Source organism: Sus scrofa, chromosome 14 (genome assembly GCF_000003025.6).
Source record: "Sus scrofa isolate TJ Tabasco breed Duroc chromosome 14, Sscrofa11.1, whole genome shotgun sequence".
NCBI lineage: Eukaryota > Metazoa > Chordata > Mammalia > Artiodactyla > Suidae > Sus > Sus scrofa.
In genome coordinates, this window is record NC_010456.5 from 89,943,404 (window position 1) to 89,969,942 (window position 26,539).

Sequence of the window (26,539 nt, forward strand, 5' to 3'; positions counted from 1 at the left end):
AAGAAAGGAGGGCTTTGCTGCTAGTCTTGGTAGAGGGAACAGAGTTGGTTGGGATCACCCCAGTGTCCTGGTTCTTAATGGAAGCAGGACAGTCCCATTTCACAGCATGAGACTTAGCCCTGGGTGTCTCTCAAAGATGACCCATGCCAGAGTTCTTTGGGTTGACGAGACCTTCAGTGGCAGCCCGGAGAGGGACAGGAAGGTGCTGGGGTAAACAACTCCCTTCCCTCTAGATTTCTGGGCCAAGATGGAAACCCCAAGGGGTCTCACCACAGAGCAGACTCTGGTCCTCACGTACCATAGGGACCTGTCACCGAAGAAGCCAGGACAATACAGCCCTGCTGGCAGGACTCCAGAGGCACTCTCCAGACGCCAGGGGAGCTGGGGGTCTCGCTTCCTTTCCTGAGTCCACAAGGAGGCCCTGGGCTGCAGGCTTCCCCTTGCTCTTTGGAGAGTCTTCCACAGGGGCTGAGGCTGGGAGAAGCAGGGGGGGAGGGCACGGCAGCGTGGGCACTCGTGACCCTCATACACTCTTCTCACCCTCGTTCTGTTCCTTGCCCAGAGGAGTCTTGTCCTGGCTGCTGTCGGGGGGCGCTGGCTTGGCCGCGGGGCTGGGGCTGCTGCTGGTGGACGGCAGGAGGTTGGCCGACTGCAGGACGGCCTCAGAGTGCTCGCGAGCCTTCATGCGCAGGGCGGCCACGCTGGCCGTGCGGTTACTCTGGCAGCCGTAGGTGGGGAGGAAGGAGAGCCCCATGGGGTCTGGGACACAGCAAGAGCACAGTGGGCCCCCTGGAAGGAAGAAAAACAACAGGCTGTCATCACTGTCCACATTTCGGGCTCTCGATTTGGGGTAGGGGCAAGGGGTTGATTGATTCTATTTGGTTCCAAACACTAAAGGGAGAGGTGACAAGTGCTTAGCACCCCGAAGATGCACAAGTCAAGATGGAGTTGATGGTCCAAGGGATTACCATAGTATCAGGGAGAACTGACCAGTCTTGGTTCCCTTACCAACCAGCTGTGTGACCTTAGGCCAATATCTTGACTTCTCTGGGCTTTGGCTTCTCCTTCTGTAAAATGAAATGATACCCATCTCATAGGATCATTATGAGGCTCCAAGTAAGTAATCCCACACTCCCCAAACTATGTGCCAAAGCACCTCTAAGAAGAATATTTTAAATCACCAAAGGCAAGGAGAAGCCAATTACATCTGTAGGACGCCATGCAAGCTGCTGGGCAAGGCAGTTCACAGCTCCAACAGAAGATCTCACTGCTCTCCTTTTAAAGATGTCATGTATTTGTGAAGCTGGATTTTGCAAGCACTACACAAAATCCATATGGAACATAAAAATGAGGAGTGGTCATGTCCAATGTGATTCCAAGTTTAGAGACGTGCGCAATGCCCATTGGGTGTACATCCTGTTAGAAAGTAACAGTAGCTATTTAAGAATAAAAGAAAAACATTAGAGTTCCTAATGTGTCTCAGTGGGTTAAGAACCAGACACAGTGTCCGTAAGGATGAAGGTTCAATCCCTGGCCTCGCTCAGTGAGTTAAGGATTCGGCATTGCTGTGAGCTATGGAGCAGCTTGCAGATGCAGCTCGGATCCTGCATTGCTGTGGCTGTGGTGTAGGCTGGCAGCTGCAGCTCCAATTTGACCCCTAGCCTGAGAATTTCCATATGCCACAGGCAAGGCCCTAAAAAGCATGTGTGTGTGTGTGTGTGTGTGTGTGTGTGTGTGTGTGTGTGTGTATTTAATTTTCTTTAAATTTATAAGTATTATTTTTCAAATGACTGCTAAGTTGTTTGGACATCAACACTTACTGAGGTGTTTGGACCTAACAATTTAATGAAAAGAACTGGAGGTGGGTTTATTGTTTTTGTTTTTTGGGGGGAGGGGTTGGGGGGTTGGCTGCAGCATGCAGCAGCTTGATGTGGGATCTCAGTTTCTAGATGAGAGAGTGAACTTGGGCTGCAGTGGTGAAAGTGCTGAATCCTAACCACTAGACCACCAGGGACCTCCTTGTGACCTGGTAGGTATTTTTTACGGCCTGAGAGAGTCAGGAAACATTAACCTGAGGTTTAAGAGACCCTCGGGGCATTGTAAACTAAGATTTGAGAACCTCTGAAGGCCTTGGAAAGCATTCAGCGCAGGTCTGAGGTGTGGAATGGGGCTCAGGAACAATGGCCCAGCCCCCAGCCTGCTCGCCGGCACTACCTGACCCCCTCCAGGATCAGGGCCAGGAGAACCCTCTGCCATGCCGAATTCGAGGAGCCTCCCTTTTCACAGATCATCCTCAATTGTGCACTCATTCGATGACTGTCCCATGAGCAGGTGGCACTGTTCTTGGCCCTAGTAACTACTCAGCAGGAATAACACAGCAAGACCCCCAGTCTCATGGAGCACGGTTCTAGTGGAAAGGCACACGCAGCCTGTGCACCCCTCATGCAAAGGCGGGCGGCGGTAAATACTAGGTGAATGGAGTATGATGCTCGGCAGAGATCTGAGTGCAACATTAGAGAAACAGACATGTGAATGCCCAGGAGAGAGCGAGACAGTTAGGGAGACCAGGGCAATGGCACTGAAGTGGGGACAGAAGTCACCTGCTCAGGAAACAGCAGAGCATTCAAAGTGACCAGAGCCAGAGGCTGCAGGGGAGGAGGGTAGCAGATGAGTTGGGAGCCACCACAGCCAGGCAGAGCCAGTCGGGAGCCACCAGAGCCAGGCAGTGAGGAGAAGCTTCAGCGGGTCCGAGCAGAGTGTAACAAACCTACCCACATCCAGGAGGGGTTGGGGAGGCTACCATGGTAAGGCAGATCTGGCTGACGGTGGCTTTGCCCAAGATGGCTAGAGGGGAGGTGGGGAGAAGGAGCCAGATTCTGGGTTTATGCTGAAGGTAAGGGCCTGGGTAAATTGCCCATGGATGCGGGTGGAGGGTGATGGAAAAAGAAGGATTCACAGATGACACTTAGGTTTGGGCCTGAGCACCCAAACAAATGAATGAATGAATGGAGGTGCCATTTCCAAGATGGAGACCAATAGAAAGGCGTGTATGTATGTGAATGGTGGAGAGAATGGGGATATGAGAGTCTGGCCATGAAATCCCAAGGTCCTATTGGCCTCTCTGAGGGGAGAACTGAGCAAAGCTGGCACCACCCCATGGGCAGGTGGGGAGGCAGGAGTCACACAGGCTTGCACCCAGGTAAGTGGACTCAGATGCTGGCATGACAATTTGAGAGAAGCCCTGAGCCCCTGGACAGGTCAAAGGGTGCCTCCACCCAACTCCCCCAAGATGGGATTCCCATGGGAGACACGCCTCATCATAGCCTCTGCCCCCAGACAGCCTCAGCTGGCTCCAGAGCCCGATCCCACTGCCAAGAACAGGGGGATTCAGTGCCTGTCCCTGAGACCTGAGACATGGGAGGGGGCAGCAAAGCCAGCCCCTCTGGGCTCTTCTGAAAGTGCTCACCAGCTTTGGAAGAAGCAGCATCACAAAGAGGGAATATTTGGGAAACAAAGTCCATATTCCTCCCTGTGGCCTTCAAGCCCTTGCCTGCTGGGGCCCCCACCGCCCCCTCCTCCTCCTTCTCATGTGCTGCCCAGGCCTCCTTTCAGATGCTCAAACCACCAACACAGAGAAGCCCTATACAGGAGCTGTACTCATTCATATGTACCAGGCACCATGATGGTAAGCACATCGTGCCTTCACACCTCTCAGGTTTGGAATAATTCTAGGAAGTGGCCTCTATCATCATCCCATTTAACAGATGAGGAAACTGAGGTTGAATACTAAGTGGCAGGGCTGGACCCCATACCAGGCAGAGGGCCGTCTCCTAAACCACTGTGTCTGTCTGCCTCAAAAGAAGACATTTTCCTCCCCCTCCCTTGAGCCCTTCTCCAGGCTCTGCCTGGCAGTGAAAAGACCCTCCCTCCAGTGTGGGGCTCCCTCTCTCTCTCTTTAGGGCTCCATTGGACCATCTCATCCTCAGGGAGCCCTTGGGGACCCCCCCATCCAGAGCAGGCCCCCCAGTTACACTCCTTCAGAACATGCAGCTCACATCTTCATGGCACTGGCCACAATTGGTAGGTGGATCACTAATGGTTTGTGACTGGCTTGCTGTCTGTCTGCCCCGGAACACCCCAAGTGGGCAGGTATCTTTCTATCACATTCACTACTCTGTCCCAACCCCTAGCACTGTACCTGGAATGGGCCATCCCCTTGGGAAATATCTGTGCTGGAAGGAGGGAGGCAGGGGAGGCCACCCAGCTCCGGCACCTACTTGCAGGACCAGCCTTTGGGAGGTAGCTGCAGCAGTGTCACCTAGGCCACCAGCTGGGAGATCCCCACCCTCCTGTCCAGGGCTTAGGCTCCCTTCTCTCCCCTGAGGCATATTTGGGCATCTTACTCTTCCTTTCCAAGTCTATTTGGAGGCAAAAGGAAGCTCACCCTCATGAGCACCCACTGTGGCCTCTCATTACCATTCTGGCCACCCTGAGTGGGGAGGGGTGGGCATCATTCATCCTTACACTCCAGGTAAGGAAATGAGGCTACAATAACTACCCAAGTTCACACAGTTTACTGCAGAAGTGGGACCACGACCTTCTGGTGGCCTTTCCCTTCTCCTCCAGCCTAATAGGAGGTTAAAATGCAGTGGCAGTCACTTCCTGCCTCAATTTTTTTTCTTGTCTTTTATGGCCACCCCCCTACAGCATATAGAAGTTCCCAGACTAGGGGTCCAATCGGAGCTGCCAGCCTATACCACAGCCACAGCAACACCAGATCCAAGCTGTGTCTGTGACCTACACCACAGCTCACAGCAATGCTGAATCCTTAACCCACTGAGCGAGGCCAGGAATTGAACCTGCATCCTCATGGATACTAGTTGGGTTCATAACCTGCCGAGCCAATGGGAACTCCCTCAATTTTTTTTTTTTTTTGAAGATTTTTATTTTTTCCATTATAGTTGAGTTACAATGTTCTGTCAATTTCTGCTGTACAGCAAAGTGCCTCAGTCACACATACATATATATTGTTTTTCTCACATTATCCTCCACCCTCGCTTCAGTTTTGATGCAGGGGCCAATAAAGCAGGCAGCACAAGATGAACATGAGACAAACCACAAGTGTCCGATTCACAGAGGGAATTCTGAGACCCCGTTCCACAGCCCTACAGCTCTAGCCTGGTGATGTTTCCAGCAAGGGCAGGAAACAAACAAAAAGTTAAGTGGGGTCAAACCCTGTGTCTCAGGGTTCTACACAGTAACAGCCACACACTGACAGCAGTCTCAGCCCTGAGGGTTTGCAGTTTTTTTGCTGGGAACCGTGCCTGTGCCATGAGCCCAGGGAGCTCACACCGAAGAGAACAGAACACGGGGAACGGAGAACCCTCTCAGTGGTGAGAATACTGAAGATTTTCCTCTCTGCATCTATTCTGAATTTTTCTCATTTTTCTATAATACCCGTGAGTTTCTTTTAAACACAGAAATACCACTTTTGTTTTAAGTGAATGTTCAAAAGAGGGAGGGCTGAAATTAGACCTCCACCCCCAGCGCATTTGAGGAGGGGCTACGAGGGGCTGGGGGTCTGACGGGGGCCTGACTGGGGCTGTGGGCTGTTGGGGGATGTGGAGAGGCAGCTGAGCTCGTGTCAGGCCAGCCCGAAGAGACAGGCTCAGCATGTGTGACTTGTCCCCAGCAAGGCCTTGCCTGTTGTCAGCATCAAAGAGGGAGTCAGCTAGTCTGTGATTCGGTGATGAATATGTCACCTGCAAGATGAAGATGTGTCACTTGGACAACACAGAGCCTCCCAGATCCACAGCCTACGCCGGCGAGGTCACACCTACAACAGGCTGGGCCCCACTAAAGCCACCAATAGCTACATTGCTGGCCTGAAAAAGCCAGATTCAGAGGTAAAAGAAAGAAGCTAATGCATGGAACAGAGGCTGCAGGGGGGAACAGCATCTGTGTGGCTCACCTGGTTCACCCCCCAACACTAGACATGAGGAAACTGAGGGGCAGATGAACCCAGGGGCTCTGGGAGACTCTGGTTAAAAACCATAAGGGTTATGCATACAGTGGAATATCGTTCAACCCTAAAAAGGAAGGAAATTCCAACATAGGCTACAACATGGGCGAAGCGCAAGGACTTTATGCTACGTGAACTCAACCAGTTAGAAAAAGACAAATTCTGTAAAATTCCATGTGTATAAGGTGCCTAGTGTCAAATTCAAAGAGTCAGAAAGTGGAATGATGGTTGCCAGGAGCTGGGGGGAGCGGGGGAAGGAGTTAATGGTTAATGGGTATAGAGTGCCAATTTGGGGAAGACGACAGAGTTCTGGAGACGGATGGAAGTGACGGCCACAACAATGGAAGCGCATTTAACATTTTACACTTAGACGTGGTTAAGATAGCAAATTTTATCCTAAGTGTGTTTTACCAAAATTAAAAATAAACGAAAACTTTTAAAATAAGCTTAGAAGAGCCAAAAGAGAGCTCAGGTTAAGGTCATCGGAAAGACGACGACTGCCTGAGGCTAGGACTCCTTTATGGCTCCTCCGGGACCTCCAAAGTGTCCCAGGCCACCCACACACATCCCAGGTCAGCACCCTCAACCCAACCCACCCACGTGTCTCTGGCTGAAGAAGCACTGCATGGTTTGCACACCTCCTTTGAGCCCTGCTTCTGTCCCCTGGCTGCACCATGACCTTGGGTGGGGACTCCCACAGCAGGGCAGCAGACCCTGAGAGATGCACCCAGGCCAACAAAAGTCTTGGGTGTGAAGCCCCTTACGGATATCACCCTCTTTCCTCATCTACACCCTAAAGCTGAACAGCAGCAGAAATGTCCATCAAAGGGAGGCAATGATTAGAGGTAGATTAATAAATGTCTAAATGGCCATATCAAGGAATACAGGGGAAAAAAATGAACCCCTTCTCTCTGCCCTGCCCTTCCCTGGAGAAGAGCACGGAAGAGGTGCCGATCCAGAAGGCAGATGTAGGCAAGACTGAGAGAGGACAACAGACAAGACCAAGGGTGAACAAAGAGACAACTCTAATTCAATGGTATTTATCAGGGAAACATGTAAAGTCTATGATTTGCACCCAGCAATCCAGCTGTCCAGGGAGGGGGTGTGTCTCAGCAGTAGAGCGTGTGGTCACATGACTCCACGGAAAGTTGACTGTGATGCCGTATGGTTGTGGGTTGCCTTAACAGAGGCAGAAGCTTCAGGAAAAGGGAGGGTAAATCATCAGGCCAGCAAGAGGGAGGGGAGAGAGAAAAGTGAAAAGTGAAAGAGTGGAGCTATTTCGCTGAGTTGATTCCAAGGCGCAGTGGATATGAAGTAACTGCCTTTCTGGGTGCTGGTGGATTAGAAGCAGTGGGTGGCGTGAGAGAAAGAGGGGTTTTCTTTTCTTTACAATCAGCATTCTGAGCATATACAGAAGGATCTCTCCAGGGGGTGATGGATTTCTGGTCAAAATACCTGAAGGCCCCGTGACAGGATGTTGTAGAGAATCTTGATGACATTATGGGCTATTGCACAAATTTTTAAATCCCTTTCAACAAAAAATGAGTGGCTTTAGAATTGGATGTGAATCATGAAGCTGAGTTCTCTCTCCAACTTTAACATGTTTTCAGAATTTTAACTGATTTCAATCAAACTTAAATTGTCCAACAACCAGGATCTCCCTTAATTCCCTTAACCATTTTTTTAACACAGGAAAAAAAAAAGAAGAAAAAAAAAAGATTTCCTCAAACAAGATCCTTTTAGACCTAACTCTTGATTTCTCTCTAATTTCACAGCACCAAAAGCAATACGCGATTTCTCCTTTGGCCTCTGGTCAAACAACTTCTTCGACCAAGAGCACAGCTGAAAACAAGAGGTAGCAAAGTAGCAATGCAGCCTTTGCGATGCTCAGGATGGCAGGTAAAGAGTTACCAGGTAAAAGCCCAGACCCCAGAGCACATGCACTTTGCTCATGAAGAGCAGACTCAAGGCCTCACCAAGTGCTTAGACTTCCAAGCGCACTGCTGACGGATGTTGTTTGACTCCCAAGGCTGCCACAAACTAGAAAGCAATGAGGCTGCTAATGGCAGACACATGGATGGGTGATATTGAGAAAAGAGACCAAAATTTATAAAACAGCCAAAAAACTCAACATGCACAGTAAACCAGGGCCATTTAGTACAAAGCAAGCAAAGCAGCACCCCTCTGGATGGCCGGAAGCCCTCCATCACTGGCCGAAACAAGAACCATCCTAAGAGGTGATATTTGAAAGGGCTTTGAAAACCTCCCTAAGCCTGCATCTAGTGATAGGGTCACCTTGAGTTGGCCGCGACGGAGGCTCTGTTCTTTTTATTACATCAGGGTAGTGACAGACACCAGGCTAGTGACAGACACTTTAGAAAACGTCTACCCCAAGCCCAAGTCATTATTATCAAAATCCTATAAAATGAGGGTGGCGATAGGATCTCTCCGGTCAGAAGGCCAGATGTGACCTATTGAGGAGGAAGAAAGTGGGCTTTGAACTTGGGCTCCTGACTCCACTGTTAACCAGCCATGGGCCTTCTCACCATCTTTCCAAGCTCCAGCTTCCTCATCTGTAAGAGGGGGTGACACACCTACCTTGGGAGAAATTCTATAAAGCACCTAGCAACAAGTTCTCCAACAATCACAAATTACAGGTCCCTCATACAAAATAAAGGACAAGAATCAGTCACAATCCACAGCTTATTCCAGTTACCAATTCGATTCAGTGACCAGTTGAAGAACTCAACTTGCTCTGAGCATCCCCTGAAGGACACACACAATGATGTGAGATCTGCCTCAAGATGCAGGACTGTGCCATGAGCATCCTCCACCTAGCACTGCACACAGGTCCCACACTGTTTTCACAGCTGCATGAATTCCTTGGTGATGCCTTTCCCCTCAGACCAAAAAGAATAATTTTTCTGGCAACAGAATTTTGAGGAGTAAGCCAAACAAACTTTAAAAGTCTCATCTTTAAATGGCTATATTTCCAGTCTTGGTTTTGTTTGTTTATTTTGTTTGTTTGTTTTTGTCTTTTTAGGGCCACACCCATGGCATATGGAGTTTCCCAGGCTAGGGGTCCAATCGGAGCTGTTGCTGCTGGCCTATGCCAGAGCCACAGCAACACCAGCTCTGAGCCACGTCTTCAAACTACACCACAGCTCACGGCAACGCCGGATCCTTAACCCACTGAGCAAGACCCTCATGGTTCCTAGTCAAATTCATTAACCACTGCGCCACGACGGGAACTCCGTGTTTGTTTGGTTTTTTAATCTATCGAAAAGCTATAATCATGAAAGGGTTAAAGACTAAATTAGCTACAAAAGCAGTCATCCCACTGTGGCATATAGCAACAAAAAACTGAATACCTAATCACCCAAGAATAGAGAATTGACTAAGTTATAAATACCATATTAAACGCACTGAAGCTATGACAAAATTATATTGCAGGACGCTATTTCATGCCATAAAAAATAATAATAATAAAGTAAGTTTAAAAAGCAGGTTAAGAAACAGTAAATCAATATAATCCCATTTTATATGTATGTATGTATGTACATGTATGAAAATACACAAATAAACATATACACACACAATACATATGCACACAGTATATATGTGTATATGTACAGCCATATACAATATCCATATGATGTCATAGGTATACAGTGGAGTCAGGAGCCCAAGTTCTGTTATTTAGAAACAGAAAATACTTATAAACTTTTTAATGCCATTTGGGATGGAAATGCTATAAAATTGGGTTGTGATGATTGTGGTACAACTATAAATGTAATAAAATTCATTGGGTAACAAAAAAAGAAAAGAAAAAATTTTTAACATCTAAATATGTTCTAAAATACTTAAATTTATTAGCGATTTATATTTATAAATGAGAAGAAAGCAAACATATCAATGACAAAGATTCAGTATTTGATACTGGCTGCTAAGATTGTGAATGATTTTTACATTTTTCCTTGGGTTTTATTGTATTTTCAACTTTTTCTAAACTGGCCAGGTATCATTCTCACAATAAGAGTGACTTGCTGAGGAGCTCCTGTCGTGGCTCAGTGGTTAAAGAATCCGACTGGAAACCATGAGGTTGCGGGTTCAATCCCTGGCCTTGCTCAGTGGGTTAAGGATCTGGCGTTGCCGTGAGCTGTGGTGTAGGTTGCAGACGGGGCTCAGATCCCACGTTGCTGTGGCTCTGGCGTAGGCCGGTGGCTACAGCCCCGATTGGACCCCTTGCCTGGGAACCTCCTTATGCGGCAGAAGTGGCCCTAGAAATGGCAAAAAGACAAAAAAAAAAAAAAAGAGTGACTTGTTGGGGACTCATGATGTCCTATCTCCTTTCATTCAGCTGCTGCGGGATAGGATTTAGGACCTGAGATGAGGGATGAGATTTAGGACCGTTCCCTGAGGAATAAGAACTGTGTCCTCAGCACCCTGCTGAGACACCATGACTGCTGATGGCCTCTGTGCCCCCTGGAGTTATCGACTGGCGAGCACAGAGCTGAGGACCAACCCTGGAAAACCCACCAGGAACATTCCATCCATCTCCCATACCGGGAACAAAGTCGGTGATATGACCAACCCACCAGCCAGCAAAGCCCTCAAAAGGCCACACCTGCCTCCCTCTAACCCTAGCATGTGTGCCATCACCAAAGCCCATACAAGAACCCCCGGCTCCCACATGCAGCCTGAAAAAGTTTGGAGAACTTACTACCTCCTGAACATGAAATTAAAACACACAATTAGATTTCCATTAAGTTACAGCAAATTCTGCTGAATTGATCTAATCGGCCTACAATCCTAAATGACATCATGCTTTAAAGGCTTGGCCTGAACATAAATACTTAATGTAATAAATACAGTCTGAAATATTTGATCTCCTTGACAGTTTAATTGATCTACTACGGAGACTGAAAAATTAAGTTAGGTCTGTCTCGTCTCTGCCAATAGCACATTTTCATCATAAAAAGGCACACAAACTACAATTTTGGCTACAAGCAGAGCTCTTGCACACTGATTTCTTACTGACTGCATTAAATGTAACAGGATTAAGCGAGTAAATAAGTCAGTGGGTTTATATAAGATCTTTCACACAAATACTGTAGTTCATTTCTTTTTGCTTTACGGCAAAAGTAAGTGTGTACACATGTTCTGTGATTCATAATACCAGTTCCTTACAATTAACCAGGGGTGTCTGGGTTGCAGTGTCAGTAGACACCTACAATATTTAAGCAGAGGGGGTTTTTTGTTTGTTGGTTTGTTTGTTCGCTTTTTTTACGGCTGCACCCATGGATATGGAGGTTCCCAGGCTAGGAGTCCAATTGGAGGTACAGCTGCCAGCCTACATCACAGCCAAAGCAATGCCAGATCCGAGCCGTGTCTGCAACCTACACCACAGCTCACAGCAACGCAGGATCCTTAACCAACTGAGCGAGGCCAGGGATCGAACCCACAACCTCATGGTTCCTAGTCAGATTCATCTATGCTTTGCCACAACAGGACCTCCTAAGCAGAGATGTTTAAATGCCTTGGCTAAGCGTGTTCACCAATATACAAATGCACCTCCCAGACGACTTCCACCATGGAACCCCGGAGGTGCTGTTTTCCATCTGTTACGGTTTTTATTGCCTCTTTACCATGAGTTGTACTTATTTTTGTACCCACCTCACCTTCCAAACTTGCAGGGTTAAAAGCCTTCACCTACCCTCACCCTCACAGTCCTGGCCCCTGAGATAAAACGTCCAGTTTGGACACAAGTAAACACTCGAATATTTGGGGAAGAGAGCAGGGGTCGAGGAGAGTCTATCTTTTCTGACAGAGTTGGTGGTACTTTAATTCCTCCAAGCTGCCATCTCCCACGTTCTAAGCTTCCTCAATACCCTATGGAAAGAAAAACTATGGTCATCACAAAGTTACCCAATCTGATTAATGCCAAAATCCCCAGGTGAATTTGACAGGTTATGCTGGGGGAGTTGACGCTAAATGCCCTCCCTGTCTTTAATTCCCCATGAGCACCCACTGTCCTGACACCTGCTTATTCACTCTGCAAATGCTCCTTGACAGGAGTCGGCTGAGCCACCCATCCCTTGTGCTGTGATCCAGTCTCAGGGCCATCACCGCTATCCCATTTCTGCTTGGACACCTTTGAAGGGACAAGCAAATGATGATAGCACATAGATCCAAGGACCCTGGCACACCCAGAGGAGAGGCAGGGACCCGACTGTTCTGGGTGGTCCGATGCCAAGGAGCACAATCCTCCCTCCTTCGGGCAGCAGCCAGAAACTTGGACGGGCAGGCTGCTTCCCCGCTGCCTCTGGGCACAAGCCAGGAGCCCTCTGCTCAGCTCCCTTGCACTCCAGGGCCCCATTGATTAGCAGGAAGGGCAAACCCATCAGCACCCATAGGAAATGGCTTCTGGAAAGTGAGTTGCAGTTTTTAAAGCCAGAGAATGACAGCAGGGGCCTGTAAAAGGAACAGAATCAATACAGGGTGTGGGGAGCTGGGAGGTGGGACACTTGGGTCCCTGGCTTGTCTTACCCCTGACAGAGGCACTGTGTGACCTTGGGAAGTCCTGGCCCCTCTCTGGGCCTCAGTTTCCCCCACTGTATCCTGGGGAAGCAGTGGCAACATACTCCTCAAGGAGATTCCTTCCAAATGTTAAGGGCTAGGATTCTCCACCTTGTCTTCCTGATGTCAACCAGGCATGGAGGGGCCAGGGCTGACCCAACCCTCCTCCAGGAGGACAGACCCCATTCTACCCCCCAGGTCCCCTGTTCCCCAGACACCTGCACCTTCTGAAACAAGCCAGGGGTCCCTGGAAGGCTGTGCTGCTTTCCTGGAGCTGCTCACACTGCGGAACTCAGGCTGGGAGCCTCTCCCATTGAGGAGTGAATGCCTGCAGGCAGTACAATCCTCTGCCCCAGAGGTCCAGACCCAAAGCTAATCAAATCCCAGTGACCCCTTAGCCTCATCCTCATAACCTTAACAACAATCACCCGCACCTACTGGGCACTTGGATGCACCGGACACAGATACACACCCTACAGGCTACAGGCTATAGTGGGTATGGCCACCCTGACCCTCATTTTACAGATGTGGCAACTGGGGTTGCCCTAAGTTGGCCCTATAATGGGAGGGAGGCAGGAAAGGACCGTGGTCAGTCTGACTCCAGAGCCTGGGCTCATCTTGGGGCCACACCATCCTCTCCTAGGACCATGGCTCCATGCACCCTCACACTGTGCCTCTTCCTCAGCATCCAAGTCCTGCCAGCCTCAGTGCCTTTGCTCCTGCTATTCTCTCTGCCCAGAGTGCCCATACCCACTGGGAAACTCCTATGCTTCCTTCAAGCCCAACACAAGGATTTCCTCTGGAAAACCCTCCTCATTCCTACAGAGAAAGAGTTCCTCCTTCCTCTGGGCTTCCCCCACCCCTTGCACACCCTTGTTGGCCTCTGCAAGAGCATGTGACTGAGTCACATGAGATGGAATCATTGATTGACCTATCTCTCAAAGCCCGTGTCCAGCCTGAGAGCCCCTTAGGGTAGGGATGTGTCTAATTCACTGGCAGATGCTCAGCCTCCCATTCAGAGCCTGGAAAAGTAGGGTGTTCAGTGGGTGCTGAATGAAGAACAGAAGGGCCCAGCGGTTTCTGGAGCCCAGCAGACGAGCAGTGGTGCAGGGCCAGAGCCAGCAGACCTGGGTCTCCCAAACGAGGCAGGTGTCCCAGCCCCAGAGCAGCACGACCTCCTTTCCTTCTTCCCCCACCTCACTACGTTTCGCTCTGCACCAGACTGCATTACAGGCAGAGGGGAATGGCTTGGAAGGGTCTAGAGGTGAGACAGATGTGGCCAATGCCCTCAACGTGCTTAGAATCAAGATGAGGAAGTTAGGCGGCTTCAAAAACCAACATCCCAATTCATGTCTCGAAGCCAGAGTAGCCTCAATACCTGCACAGTCAGTCTTTAAGGAGGGTCTTTGATGAATCACCCTCCCAATATTCACCTCTGTGTGCAGTTCCCTCCACTTGAGTCGGGACTGGTTCTGTAAGCAGCTCTAATCAATGGCATGCAGCAGAAGGGACACTGTGCCTGTTCTGAGTGAAGACCTGGCATCTTTTGGTTTTACATCCTTGGGCCCCAAATGCCATCCAGCTCCCAGCAGGCTCATCACGGGGAGAGAGGTGGGGGGAGGGGCACTCCCACTCTGCCCGCATCCCTGCCAAGGCACCAGGCACAGAAAGGATGCCATCTTGTATGTGTCAGCCCAGCTGCCATCTGACAGCTGCCTCGTGAGACACCCCAGGCAAAAGCAGCAGCAGAACTGCCCGGCTGAGCCCCGCCAGTCCTCAGCATCAGGAGAGATAATAAAACAGCTGGGCAGTGCTACCGCTGCTTTTATTATCCTAAGTTTGGGGGTCAATTAAAAGAATTCTGAAACGTGGAATGGAGATTATCAGAACAAGAAATCACGAGCCAATTTCCTCATGATCATAGGCACAAAAACCCTACACAAAATATCAGCTAATCCAGCGATATATAAAAAGGATAGTATGTCACATCTAATTTGTCCTTAGTCCAGGAAGGCACATTTGGTTTAACATTAAACAATCAATCAATGTAATTTACTGTATTAATATATTGAGAGGGAAAAAGCATGTGATTGTCTCAGCAGCAACAGAAAAAGCATTCAACATCCATTCACATACATGGTTTTTTTTAATAGTAATTAAAATAAAATTCTTCTATTCAGTGCTACAATAGAGGTTCTGGCCAGCAGACAAGAAAAAGAGAAATAAAAAAGTATAGTCTGCCCTTCTGTATCTGTGGGTTTCTACCCCGCTCCCCGATTCAACCAACCAATTGAAATCAATCCACCGTTGATTGAACCCACGGATGTGAAACTCATGGATATGGAGGGCTAATTACCCTATATTTTATATAAGGGACTTAAGACTAGGCAGGTCTGGGTATTGGGCAGGGAATGGCCATCCTAAAATTTAGCCCCCAAGGATACCCAGGCACGACTGTACAACTTGGAAAGAGAGAGGCAAACTATCTTTATCTGCAGATGATCTAATCATGCGCATAGAACATCACAGAGAATTTACAACTAAACCTGATTACACAGATAAATCTCCCAAACATGATGCCGGGTCAAAGTAGCCCAAAGTGAAAAATACAGACTGTATGATTCCATTAGTATGTACATATGTGAACAGGTCAAAAAAGTTAAGACTGGACAGTGCTGTTTTCAAATGGCTACTCGGGTGTCTGACAAAGTTGAATTACCATGAAAGTCAGCACAGTGGTTTCCTTTAAGCAGAAGGAAAGTGACGTGAGTGGAAAGGACATGGGGATTCGGGGCTTCTGGCATGCGGGCAAAGCCCCGGAGGAAGGGTGGCTGCAGAGATGCTTAAAATTGTTCATTTAGCTCTAGGTGCATGTGTTTTTATTATCATATTTCATAATAAAACACTTTCAACAATTTTTAAAATTGCGATTTTTTTTTTTTTTAAATCACGACACAAAGGAAAAAGTGATTAAAGAGAAAGAAGGGGCAAAGGCTTTCTGGGGTCTTGAAGGAGGAAGAGGTTGCCTCTGGCTCTGAGGTTTGCCCTCATGGGCAAATGTTTAGCAGCCAATAAAGCCCTTCCACTCTCAGACTCTGGATGCTTTACCCTGGCCTGGAAGCCCAAGGGCCAGGGCCAATGTGAAACCGAGAGAACACATGCTTGGCTAACTAAGGGACCCTGCTCTCAGGAGGGACATGGCCAGACCCATTTCCAGCACCAGACACCCTGCCCCTTGGCTCCCCCTTTATCTCATATGCAAGATGCAGGCCCAGGACGGCTACTCCCGTTGCTAGCATCTACCGAGCACCCACTGCACTTCAGGACATCTCTGTCTGTCTTTACACCCTCTGAGACCTGGACTGACAGAGCTCAGTTCTGGACCTGGGACCAGGTCTGTCTGCTTCAGGGCTCAGGGCTGTCTGCTTTCAGGGCTCCTCCCTGCCAGGACCTCACCTGGGACAGGAAGGGCCATCTCGCCTCCCAAGGAGCAGAGAGGAGGGGAGCATACGAGGGCGTAAACCTCCCTCTTTTGCTCTGTTGCTGTTACCACCTTAGGCCTGACTCCAGGGAACACATCAGGAGCTGAGTGCCTGCCTGCCCCGAAGGCTGCCCACCCTCACTCCTGCCCGCTCTGGTGGTGGAAGGTCAGCTGTGATGCCCCGCCCAGCAAGAGACAGTGGCTGTGACTCTGGGGCGTGAGGGCTGCCTGAGTTATGAACACTCTCCCCTGGCAGCTGTAATGAGTTTCCACCTCACACCCAGCTCTTCGAATCACAGATTAGAGGCATCCGGGCTAAGTGCACCAGGGAGAGGCCCTCCACTAACTGTGGCCCGTCCTGTGGCCAGCACTTCCCCGGAACAAACCCAAGCGCTTCCCTTGGCCATTAATAACCTCCTCTGCACTAATGAATTGTGAACACAAGCCTGGCCATTAAGACAGTGCAGGAAAACTCTGTTGCAAAGGCTTTTCTCTCAGACACCCCTTTACTGCTTTACAAACCCTGGCTTCATGGGGCAAGGTCCCTCTGCTTTTTTATTTTCGGTGGAACACCCAAAACGGAAACACAGTGACTGCATGCGTGGCCGGGATGGGCCCTCTCTGACCACCCCAGAGTGTAAAGCACATCACTGGCTGCGTGAAGTTCCAGGGAAGGAATGGGCACCGTGACCAGCAAATCCTAATAGAACAAGAAGGAGCCCCCATCACTGCCAAGAATAGGAACAATGGGCATTACAAGGAAACGGTGAAAGTCAGTGGCCATAAGGTTCAGAGGAATGGAGAGGTCTGGGAGAAAGACATTTCATTGGGTCTGTTAAAGATAAGTGGGACCCAGTGACTTGGAAATAGGACTAGAGGAATCCGGTTAATAATGATAGTATTTGTTCACATTTTCCACTGGTCTCAGAGCCTCAGATGTTCTAACTCACGCTTTCCTCCTTCAGTCTTCTGACTTCAGTCCTATGATAGTGAAGATCTCCAATTTACAGATGAGGAAGCAGAGGTAGAAAGTCCCAAGACTTTATTCAAGACTTAAGTGGCTAGAAAATGGAAGAAGGATTCAAGCAGCCCATTCAGAGCCCTTGCTTGAAGCCACTGTGCTAGTTGGCTGTTTCATAATTAAAGAAGGAACATTCCACAAGTGCCTGGTTTTCGATTACCTGGCTTGGCCCCCGGTAGGCACTTTCCTGACCTGCTCTGATGGGTACAGCCCAACACCCATCCAGACGCCTGCCCAGCAGAGAGCCTGGAAACTACAGCCCCACCTCCACATGTCGACACCCCACTTAACCAGACACCCCAGAAGGGCCATAACCTCCTGTCCTTCAAGAATGCCACCCCCACTCCCATCCATATCTAGTTACTGATTGCCAGAGACATCCCTCCATGCAAACTCCACCCACACATCCCAACCCTGAGCCTGCTGACGGGGTGTCCCCAGCACTCCAGCCTCAGGACTGCATCTCAGCCTCCTGCCCTACCGGAGGACCTGGCAGCAAAGCACAGTCCCCAGGGCACCGGATGTGGCAGAGGGTGACGCTCTGGAAGGTCTCTGCCTTCTCTTCCTGGCCTGAGGCAGAACCACCAAGCCAGCTCAGTGTGTGCTGTGGCAATTCTGAGCTGTGGGCATTCTCCAAAGATGGATGGTCCCAGCCCCAACTAGGTCTCACTAGCTCTCAGCTACTTCCGAACCTCAGCCCCTGCCCTCAACAATTATCTCCAAGGGATGAAAATGAGGGCCTCTAATTTCCTAAGAAAATTGTAATCCAAAATTTTCTGCTACTGACTTATTAGTCTGGGTGCTAAAGCTCAGCAAAGTGGCTGAGAAATCTGTTCCCTGGCATCTCTTCTGGCCCACTTCCCCCCACAATCTAAAAATGAAAAAACAGAGTCTAAATCCACTGCTGCACTCTGGGCCATAGTCACAAAGCTGCCAGGGCCCAGCCTGTTCACCCACTTACATTGGAGATGGGGCGTGGCACCACCACACAGCTCTGCACTCTGGGAGGCCCCCTACCCTCACAATCCCTCTACATCCAGCACCTTCGACCCGCTCCTGCTTGCCCTTTTCCTCCTCCCAGCACCTCCTGCCCCAGGAGCTGAGAGCCAATATCCCAAGGAAGTTCCTGTTTTCAGAGCATAGTCAAAGCCGAAGCGTTTCCATGCAAGTAAATGCCCACACAGCTACTTAACAGACCTAAGGACTTCAAGGACCAGCACTTAATGGAACTCAGCAAACTACCTCCACAACCCCCAAGTGACCCAGCAAACACCCCTGGAGGCTCTCTCAATGTTTCCCCGGCAAGGACCTTACATCTGTCACAACAACGCCTAGAACCGAATGCCTGGGACCTCCCCCAACTCAGAACCCTTCGACTTGGAACTATACAGAATGTTCTTCAGACAGTTAGCACTGGGACCACTCTTTATGCCCCCTGGAAGAACCGACCCTGTCGGGCATGGGGAGCCCACATTCCCCGCACACCCAGGGCAGGTGCCTAAGCAGGACTAGTCAGCCTTGGCTTGGATCCTCAAGCCCTGGTCTGGACTCTCAGGTCTAGAGTCTCCAGTGTGGCACTGAGGATGCTGTCTGGGGCAGAGCCAGAACCATGGTGGCTGGCCCAGGACACTTGCTGGACATACAGTTCAGGGCTATATGATCCCACTAGGACCACAATGCCTGGAGAAGAAGACACAAGCTCTGGCTGGAATCCATTGGCTGAAACTTGCTTTGCTTTCTTGTGGGTCATCTGCAAGTTGTTTCAGGCCTGGAGAAGTGGGTCGGGATCTCTGGGCTAGAAGAGGGCTAAGCTCATAATGGTTCCAGCTGCTCACAGCCAGTGGACTGGCAGCCATCCGCACTTGCCAGGGAGAAGCAGGGTGGGGGCTCCAAAGGCACTACCAACAGCTGCCCACTCAGAAGAATGAATGAATAAATTGCTTCTGGAGGAAAGGGCATATCAGGCTCCTTGGAGAGCGCCTTGATTTCAAAGGGGAGACTTTGCGGCTAAGTGACATGTGAGCACGTGGTTTCCCTTTCCTGAGCCTGAGTTTCTCGTTTGTGAAAAGAAGGATGGGCATCGAAGCCTAGACAGTGCCCCCTGGCACCAGCTTGCAGGAAGCTCCTCCCTGCTAGCTAAAGCAGCCCCCTCATCGGCCAGAGGCCCCTGGGATCCGGAACTCGGGCCACCAGCTCTGCCAGCCTCTGGTTGCCCAACTACCTCTGGGGGTGAAGTCAGGAAAGGGAGTCCAAGTCACAGACCAGAAGTGGCAAACTGGGGTTGCTCCTCTCTTTGGCCTAGAATGGACCATGCACATAACTTCTGTAGCTTGGGGAAAAGCCTGGGAGTAGGAGCAGAAGTAGCCTGCAAGAGTCTGCAAGACATAGGCTTCAGACCACTTAACAAATGTTCCGCAAAACAAGTGTTGAACCCCAGGGTGTCCAGAGCCTGACTCACAGGTACACACTGTTGTTTCCCCAGGTCCTGAGGCAGAGGTGAATCCCCTAAGCACAGCTCCAGGGATGGCTGAGCCCCCTGGACTGGAGCAAAGCCATGCTGACCAGCTGTCTCAGAGACAGAAGCTCAGCATTGCTGGCTTCCAGCAATGTCGCCACACAGTGTCAGGTACTTCTAGGATGCAAGGTACTGCACCAATGCCAGCTGTTATCTCAGAGAAATCCCAGGTCCACTGACCTGTTGTGCAGCTCTGGAGCCTCCTGACTCAATGTTTACTATACTATCTAAGAGATCACACATGAGACTAATGGCCAGAGCACACAAAAGGTTTTCAATAATCACACATCTCCCTCCCTTTCCAACATGACTTAGCTGGCTGGAGACCAAAAAGCCAGCTTCTCAGAAAGTCAGACAGCAAGGGCCATGGTGGGTCAGGGGTCAGGAGGAGCAGCAAGAGGGGAACTTTGCCGGGAGGGGAGCCTGCAGGGGAGCCATAAATGCAAGGAGAAGACAGAAAGCAGAGATGGGAAGGGCAGAGGAACAGTGCCCTTCCAGGCAGGTCTGACAAAGGTTGTGCCCATTTGGGCCAAAGATTTACAGGCCACATTTAAAAGATGGGGTTATTTCAGGAGTTCCTGTGGTGGTACAGCGGGTTAAGAATCCCATTGCAGCTACTCAGGTGGCTGTGGAGGGGAGGGTTCAAGTTCAATCCCCAGCCCAGCACAATGGGTTAAAGGATCTAGTGTTGCTACAGGCGTAGCCATTAAAAAAAAAAAAAAAAAAGATTGCACTATTTCAAAATCCAGATTTCCAGCTTCTCCTGAAATTTCAAGTTCTGGTAATGCTGGATCCATGCACCCACTTGGCCACCATCAGCTGACCTTTGAGTGGGTCAAAGCTCCCCAGCCCACCCCCACCCCACCTCTGCTGAATCTCGGGGAGCCCCTTAGCACACTCCTCGAAGAACTGTTTCTGACAGTAGAGAAACATGCCTTTTCCCCACTCCTCTCTCAAAAGTGTGAAAATGACATACAGACCAAGAAGGCTGCGGTGTCATGTCTCCAATGAGCAAGTGTTCCCGGGAAGCAAAGACAAACACTCACTTCACTCATTGCCTGGAATGGGTTCATCGGCTCTGGAAACATCGGAGTGTGCCACTTGCCCCCACACACCTGCTGTAGCCAAGAAGTGGGGACATGCAGGCTTCCTGAGCAAGGGCCACCACAAGGCACAAAGATGCGCCCTGGTTTCTGTCACTTCTGCAGAATCCTGCACAACCCAAGCGCCCTCCCCCACCCAACCACGCCGAGCCATCAAGGGTAAGTCTGTTTCCAGTGAGACTGACACAGGGCAGGTCCCAAGGGAAGTGCTGGGATTGGGGTGAGGGTGGGTACCTACGAGTAAAGGTAAGAAGAGAGGTGACAAGATTTACCAGCCCACCCACCAGCCCTGCTTCCTCCACCTCTGACCTCTGTCTCCTTCTTACCACTGCCCTTGGCAGGCCCTGTCCCATCCTCCCTGCTGGCAGCCTGGCCCTTCTCCCCTCCTTCAGCCACCTCAGCCCCTCACCAGGGCCTCAGCTCACCAGAGACCCTCCCCGGGCTGCTCCAGCAAAGAGAGGTGGATTCACCTCCAACTCATGAAGCTGCAGTGGGGCCAGCAGAGAACGTATATAAAAGAGATGCACACTCTCGGGAGCTGAGCTGGTCCTCACCGAAGCAGAGAGGATCTGACAGACAGACACAGCTGATCTCTGCCCAGCCAGGCTCCTCAAATGATACGCACATCCCATTGGTAATCTTCCGGAAGCCCTTTCCAAACGGGCCCCCACCTCCGCAGTGCCCTATCAGCCTGTCCTGTCTGTGAATATGTCCCAAGGCCACCTGGGTTGCCGGGAGGCGGTGCTCCCATAACACTTAGACCCCGGAGCTGAAGGAAGGTGCTGAGTCTCATCTACCCACATCAGTCATCTGAGCACGGGGATTTGCCCGCAGCCTGGACCATTCAGAAGTGGCTGCAGGCCTCAGGGCCTCACCTCCTGCAGTGGGAAATCCAAATTCAGGAGTGCAGAGTCCAAGGCCTGCCAGCTCTGGGCACTCCCCCATGGGCACCCAACATACCGGCCCTTCTCCATTGAAACCTGGTTCTCCTCCCCACTCCTGCACTCTGCATATGCTGTTCCCTGCACCTAGAATGCCCTTCTCTCCCTGCAGAGATTCCCCAGGCAGCCTCCTGCCCTCATTCAGCCTCCTAGAAACCACATTTGCAATGTAGATTGTCACTGTGTGCGTTTGTGTGTGTGTGTGTGTGTGTGTGTGTGTGTGTGTGTGTGTGTGTATACAACCTGCCCTGATGGAGGGGATTTCCCCTTAAGGACAGGAGACCCCAGGCTCTAACACAGAATACAAAGGAAACACCCTAGGGGAGTCCTCTCCCATTGCCTATCATGGGGAAAAAGCTCATGGGCCACACCTACACACACACACACACACACACACACACACACACACACCCTCCCAGACTTGCTGTGACAGACACACCCCAACACTAACACTTCCTGCCTTAGATCCACTCTGGAGCCCAGCCCTGAAACTGGCCAGTAGAGCTACCTGCCCTCATTGCAGAGAAAGTGAGTTTGGGGCCAAGAATTGAAGGACACAGGATGAGCCCATTCATGCAGTGGGGGTGCCCCAGAAATCCCTGAGACAGCCCCACAGGAGCTCCTCTCTCTGAGCCTGACAAAAACACCCCTGTTTCCATACTTGAGACCACAGCCACCTTTGAGAAGAGAACAAATCTCAGAAAAGCACAAATCCTAACAGTTCAGGCCCCTGACATTAGGAGGCCCTGGGGAAGGCAGGTGAGCGAGTTGCATGTATGGAGACAGTCTACTAGCACCTGAAACTGGTACCAACAAACTAGTACCAACAGGAGGGAGCTGGCAGTAAACACGGAGTGGCCCCCCTCTTTTTTTTTTTTTTGTCTTTTTGCCTTTTTTAGGGCCACACCCTCGGCTTATGGAGGTTTCCAGGCTAGGGGTTCAATTGGAGCTGCAGCTGCCAGGCTACGCCAGAGCCACAGCCACACCAGATCCAAGCCACATCTGCCATAGCTCACGGTGACGCCAGATTCTTAATCCACTGAGCAAGGCCAGAGATCGAACCCGGATCCTCATGGATACTAGTCGGGTTCCTTAAGCCACAAGCCACGAAGGGAATTCCTGGAGTGGCCTTTTTGAAACAACCTCCTCTCAGGCGGGCCCCGGGTGGTGCCATGATACCTAGGATGTTCACCTACCTTCTCAGGCCGTGTAGACACCAGACAAGATAGCGTGTGTAGAAAGGGATACTGTTCCTGACCTTGGCTGTGACGGACAGAAGGAGAAATGGAGCTGCACCAGCTGCAGGTGCAAAGATGGGCCGGACCAAGAAAGCAGGACAGGCGAACAATCTCTGCCATCCCCTTGGAGGTGGCACAGGCCGGCAGAGCCCATACCCGCCCCAGCAGGCAGCAGAGCCCAAACTCACCTTTCAGGGAGGCGACATGTGACAGGGCCTGGGCATATGTGGCCGTATTCAGGAGGGTTCCCGGCAAGCAAGAGGGGAAGAAAGGCCCTGTGGGACCCACAGTTCTCCCAAGGCTGGCAGAGAAAGAAAAATCACACTAAGTTCCCAACTGAGTGTGCCCACTAGCCCTCCAGGCCCGCGGAGTTCAGCCAGTCTCACCTCTGCTGGGCCTCCAGGGCCTCCTTCTTGCTCCGGGCCTGATCCCCAGGAGGTGGGGAGTTGATGTTTCTCACCGGGGGTGGCGTCACCTCGGCCATGGGCTCCTTGGCTCCTGGCTCCTGTTCGGAGGCCCCTCGCTCCGTTTTCCTCCATTTGGCCCTTCGGTTCTGGAACCAAACCTGAGTCCCGGATGGCAACACACACGCAAGAAATCAGACAGAAGGAGGCAACCAGAATCCAAACCCAAATGCCTGGTCCCTGTACCAGGGCTCACCTTGCACTGGTGTGCAGGAGCACAGACTCCTCTTTCCAAAGATCTACCCAAGCAGTGCTCTCAGAACTGCAACTTCAGACTCGCGTGGGTCAGAAAAATCAGCATAGAAGGTGTGACAGGCATTTTTTTAAATGTGTTAAATCTTAGAAAGTATCCAAATGCACTGCCAGCAATAATGGTAAATTTTCACTGTCTCGTGAAAATTCTCAGTATTTGCAAGTATACTTTATTGGATGGGAAATGTCTTTCTTACAGGAAGGAGGATTCATCATCAAAGCAGTTGATAAAACACTGCCCTGGGGTTTCCTCATCAAAGATACTCATCCTCTGGAGTTCCCAATGTGGCTCGGCAGGTTAAGAACATGCCATGTCATGAGGAATCCACCTTCTCACAACATGGTGTCCGTGAGGATGTGGATTTGATCCCTGGCCTCACTCATTGGGTTAAGGATCCAGGATTACTACAAGCTGCAGCAGCATGAGTCACAGATGTAACTCAGATCCAGCATTGCTCTCACTGTGGCACAGGCCGGCGCTGCAGCTCCAATTCTACCCCTAGCCTGGGAACTTCCATATGCCGCAGGCGCAGCTGTAAAAAGAAAAAATACTTGTTCTCTCTTCTAGCAGATTTGGTCTGAGTCCGTCTGGCCTCATACATGTGATTTTAACCCTGAATCACCTCTAACACATCATGGCAAGTTCATGACCAGCAGCCTAGAGTACCCACTAGAAACACTGACTCTGGAGTCGGCCCTGGTTTAGAATCCTGGGACACAGTGAATCTGGTTTAGAACCCACTGCAATCCTTCAAGGCACATAGTTCTATGACCCCCATTTTACAGATGAGAAAACTAAGTGCAGAAAGTTGAATTAATTTGCCCGAGGTCATTCAGGCAGACCCACAATGTGAGGCCAGGTGGTTTGACAGGGGACCATGATCCAAATTGTTTGGGGGTAATACTAGTGGCCGCCCCCAAGCATTGTTAGGAAAATTAACGCAGAGATGCATGAAAAGCACTGAGCACGGTGCCTGGCACCAGGTAATCAATCATTTCGTGAACATTATTAGCTAGTGTTATTATCGGCACCATACTCAGGAAAGGAGGCAGCTTATGATTCACCTGCTCTAAGTGCCTTCCTAGAGGGGAGTGTGGAGTTCTTTAAGCCTTGGAAACCAAGACCACGTTTGTAGGGCAGCCTCATGGCAGCCAGGCAATCTGGGCCCACAGTGTTCCCAGAGGTCAGTGAAATCTTGCCGCTCTTTACTCCCTCCAGCTAACTCTCTTTCCTCCTCTCCTAGGAGACAATTCCTGGCTTTAAAAAGAAAAAAAAAAAAAAAAAAAAAAAAAAAAAAAAGCTTGGCTAGACCTTCCTCCTATTCCCCTGGGCATCTTCTCCTCCTCAGCAGACTGGCCCAGGAGAAAGCCTGGGTCCTGTGGCTGAGCCCTCTGCCAACCCATTCCACCTCCAAATTTTCATTCTCCTTTCACTGAGTTTCTTTCTTTCTTTTTTTAATCTAGTTGGCTTTTAATTGCACATATCAGCAACCATTGAATAATGATTTTATCTATATTCTAAATTTAGGGCCGTTAAATGCAAAGCAAAATGCAGACACTTTCTAGCGTCTTAATTGAATGAAGGTCACAGCTATAACAACATTTAATTGAGCTATTTTTCATTATCATATTTTAATGACTTTGCACTGACAGTTCGCCTGCTTCTGAGGAAAGAGCATGATGGAGTCGTTTATTTCCCTATTTAGTTATTGTTTGACAACATCAGCTTCGATTAAGACCCTGCTTTATAGAACATTAATCATATTTGAATGAGCAAGGGGTATAAATGTAAACACATCTCCCTTCCCGCCACCGAAGCCGAGTCCCCACATGGAGGCTCACTAAACAAATGCTTCACAGCCATTGTCTGTTTGCATAATAGCCAACAATAGCCCGAACAACAATTCCCAGCTTTAATTGTCACCACCCCTATCTCACCCTTGCACCTTTCAGAGAGAAGTTATGATCTTCCACTTCTGAATGCTCAATAATTGTGTCATTTATCTCAATTTGCAGTTCAGTCTTTAGGCAGCTATTGGCAAGCTGGCATTAAAAAAAGAAAGGATAAACGGCATCCTGGCCAAAGGAGATTTTCATTTCCAAATAATAATCAGTTTAATTTGCCCGCATATGACCAATGATTCATGTTCAGATTTAATAATCAGGATCACATAATCTGATTATAGGGGAAATAATTTGTTTACAACCCCCAATTTACTGCTCAGAATTCCATTATCTCTCTTCAGCCATTGGTTTTTAAGAGATACTAACATGACCCAGGGGAACCGAAAGCAAACTATTATATTTCCTACAATTAGATCTTTGCATAGTCTTAACCCCAAGCCCCTACATAAAGAAGAATAGAAACAGCATGGAGGAAACCCCATAAATAAAATGAATATATAATTGTGCTCAAAGAATAGCTCGCCCGGAGAGGCGACGCTGTGAATCTGTTCCTCCTGCGTTCGGGCCCATCTGCTGGGCTCGACGGGTTTGTGCACTTAAACATAATCACCATGTAGCTTCTCAAAAGAAACCCTGCTTAGACGCGGTCACCGCGAGCCATGCTCGTCTCTGAGGCAGCCCTTTCTCTGCTGCCGTTTAAAGATTTTTAAATTGCCCATGCTCTTCGCATCCACTTCGCTGAAAGAGTCCGCGTACCGGGGAAAAGTTGGACATGATGCAATTTCTGGAAAGCAGATCCTACCCTGTTCCCATATGAAAACACAGTTCTCTGCAATTGACCGGCCTTACCCCAGAGCGGTCAGAGCTGCTTTGAGAATAGCATCTCAGCTCTTTTTTTTTTTTTTTTTTTTTTCCAAAGCAAGGAAATGGATGTGCATTGATGTAATTTAGTACCTTAGAGACGCGGACAAATTAGTGTAGAACATTATCACTAGTTAATTATGAATGACCGATTAAT

The 26,539-nt window shown here is 49.7% G+C and overlaps 1 protein-coding gene across 1 annotated transcript in view; it reads right to left on the reverse strand.

The window, feature by feature from the left end:
• DRGX (dorsal root ganglia homeobox) overlaps positions 1 to 26,539 on the reverse strand; it is a 33,821-nt gene that overhangs the window by 1,611 nt on the left and 5,671 nt on the right. The window contains exons 4-6 of the mRNA XM_021073531.1: positions 23,287 to 23,465; positions 23,089 to 23,201; positions 1 to 789 (exon numbers count right to left, since the gene is read on the reverse strand). The exon at positions 1 to 789 is cut by the window's left edge and continues 1,611 nt beyond it. Of these exons, the coding sequence (XP_020929190.1) occupies positions 524 to 789; positions 23,089 to 23,201; positions 23,287 to 23,465 (558 nt within the window). The 3' untranslated portion in view covers positions 1 to 523. The remainder of the gene's footprint in view (positions 790 to 23,088; positions 23,202 to 23,286; positions 23,466 to 26,539) is intronic.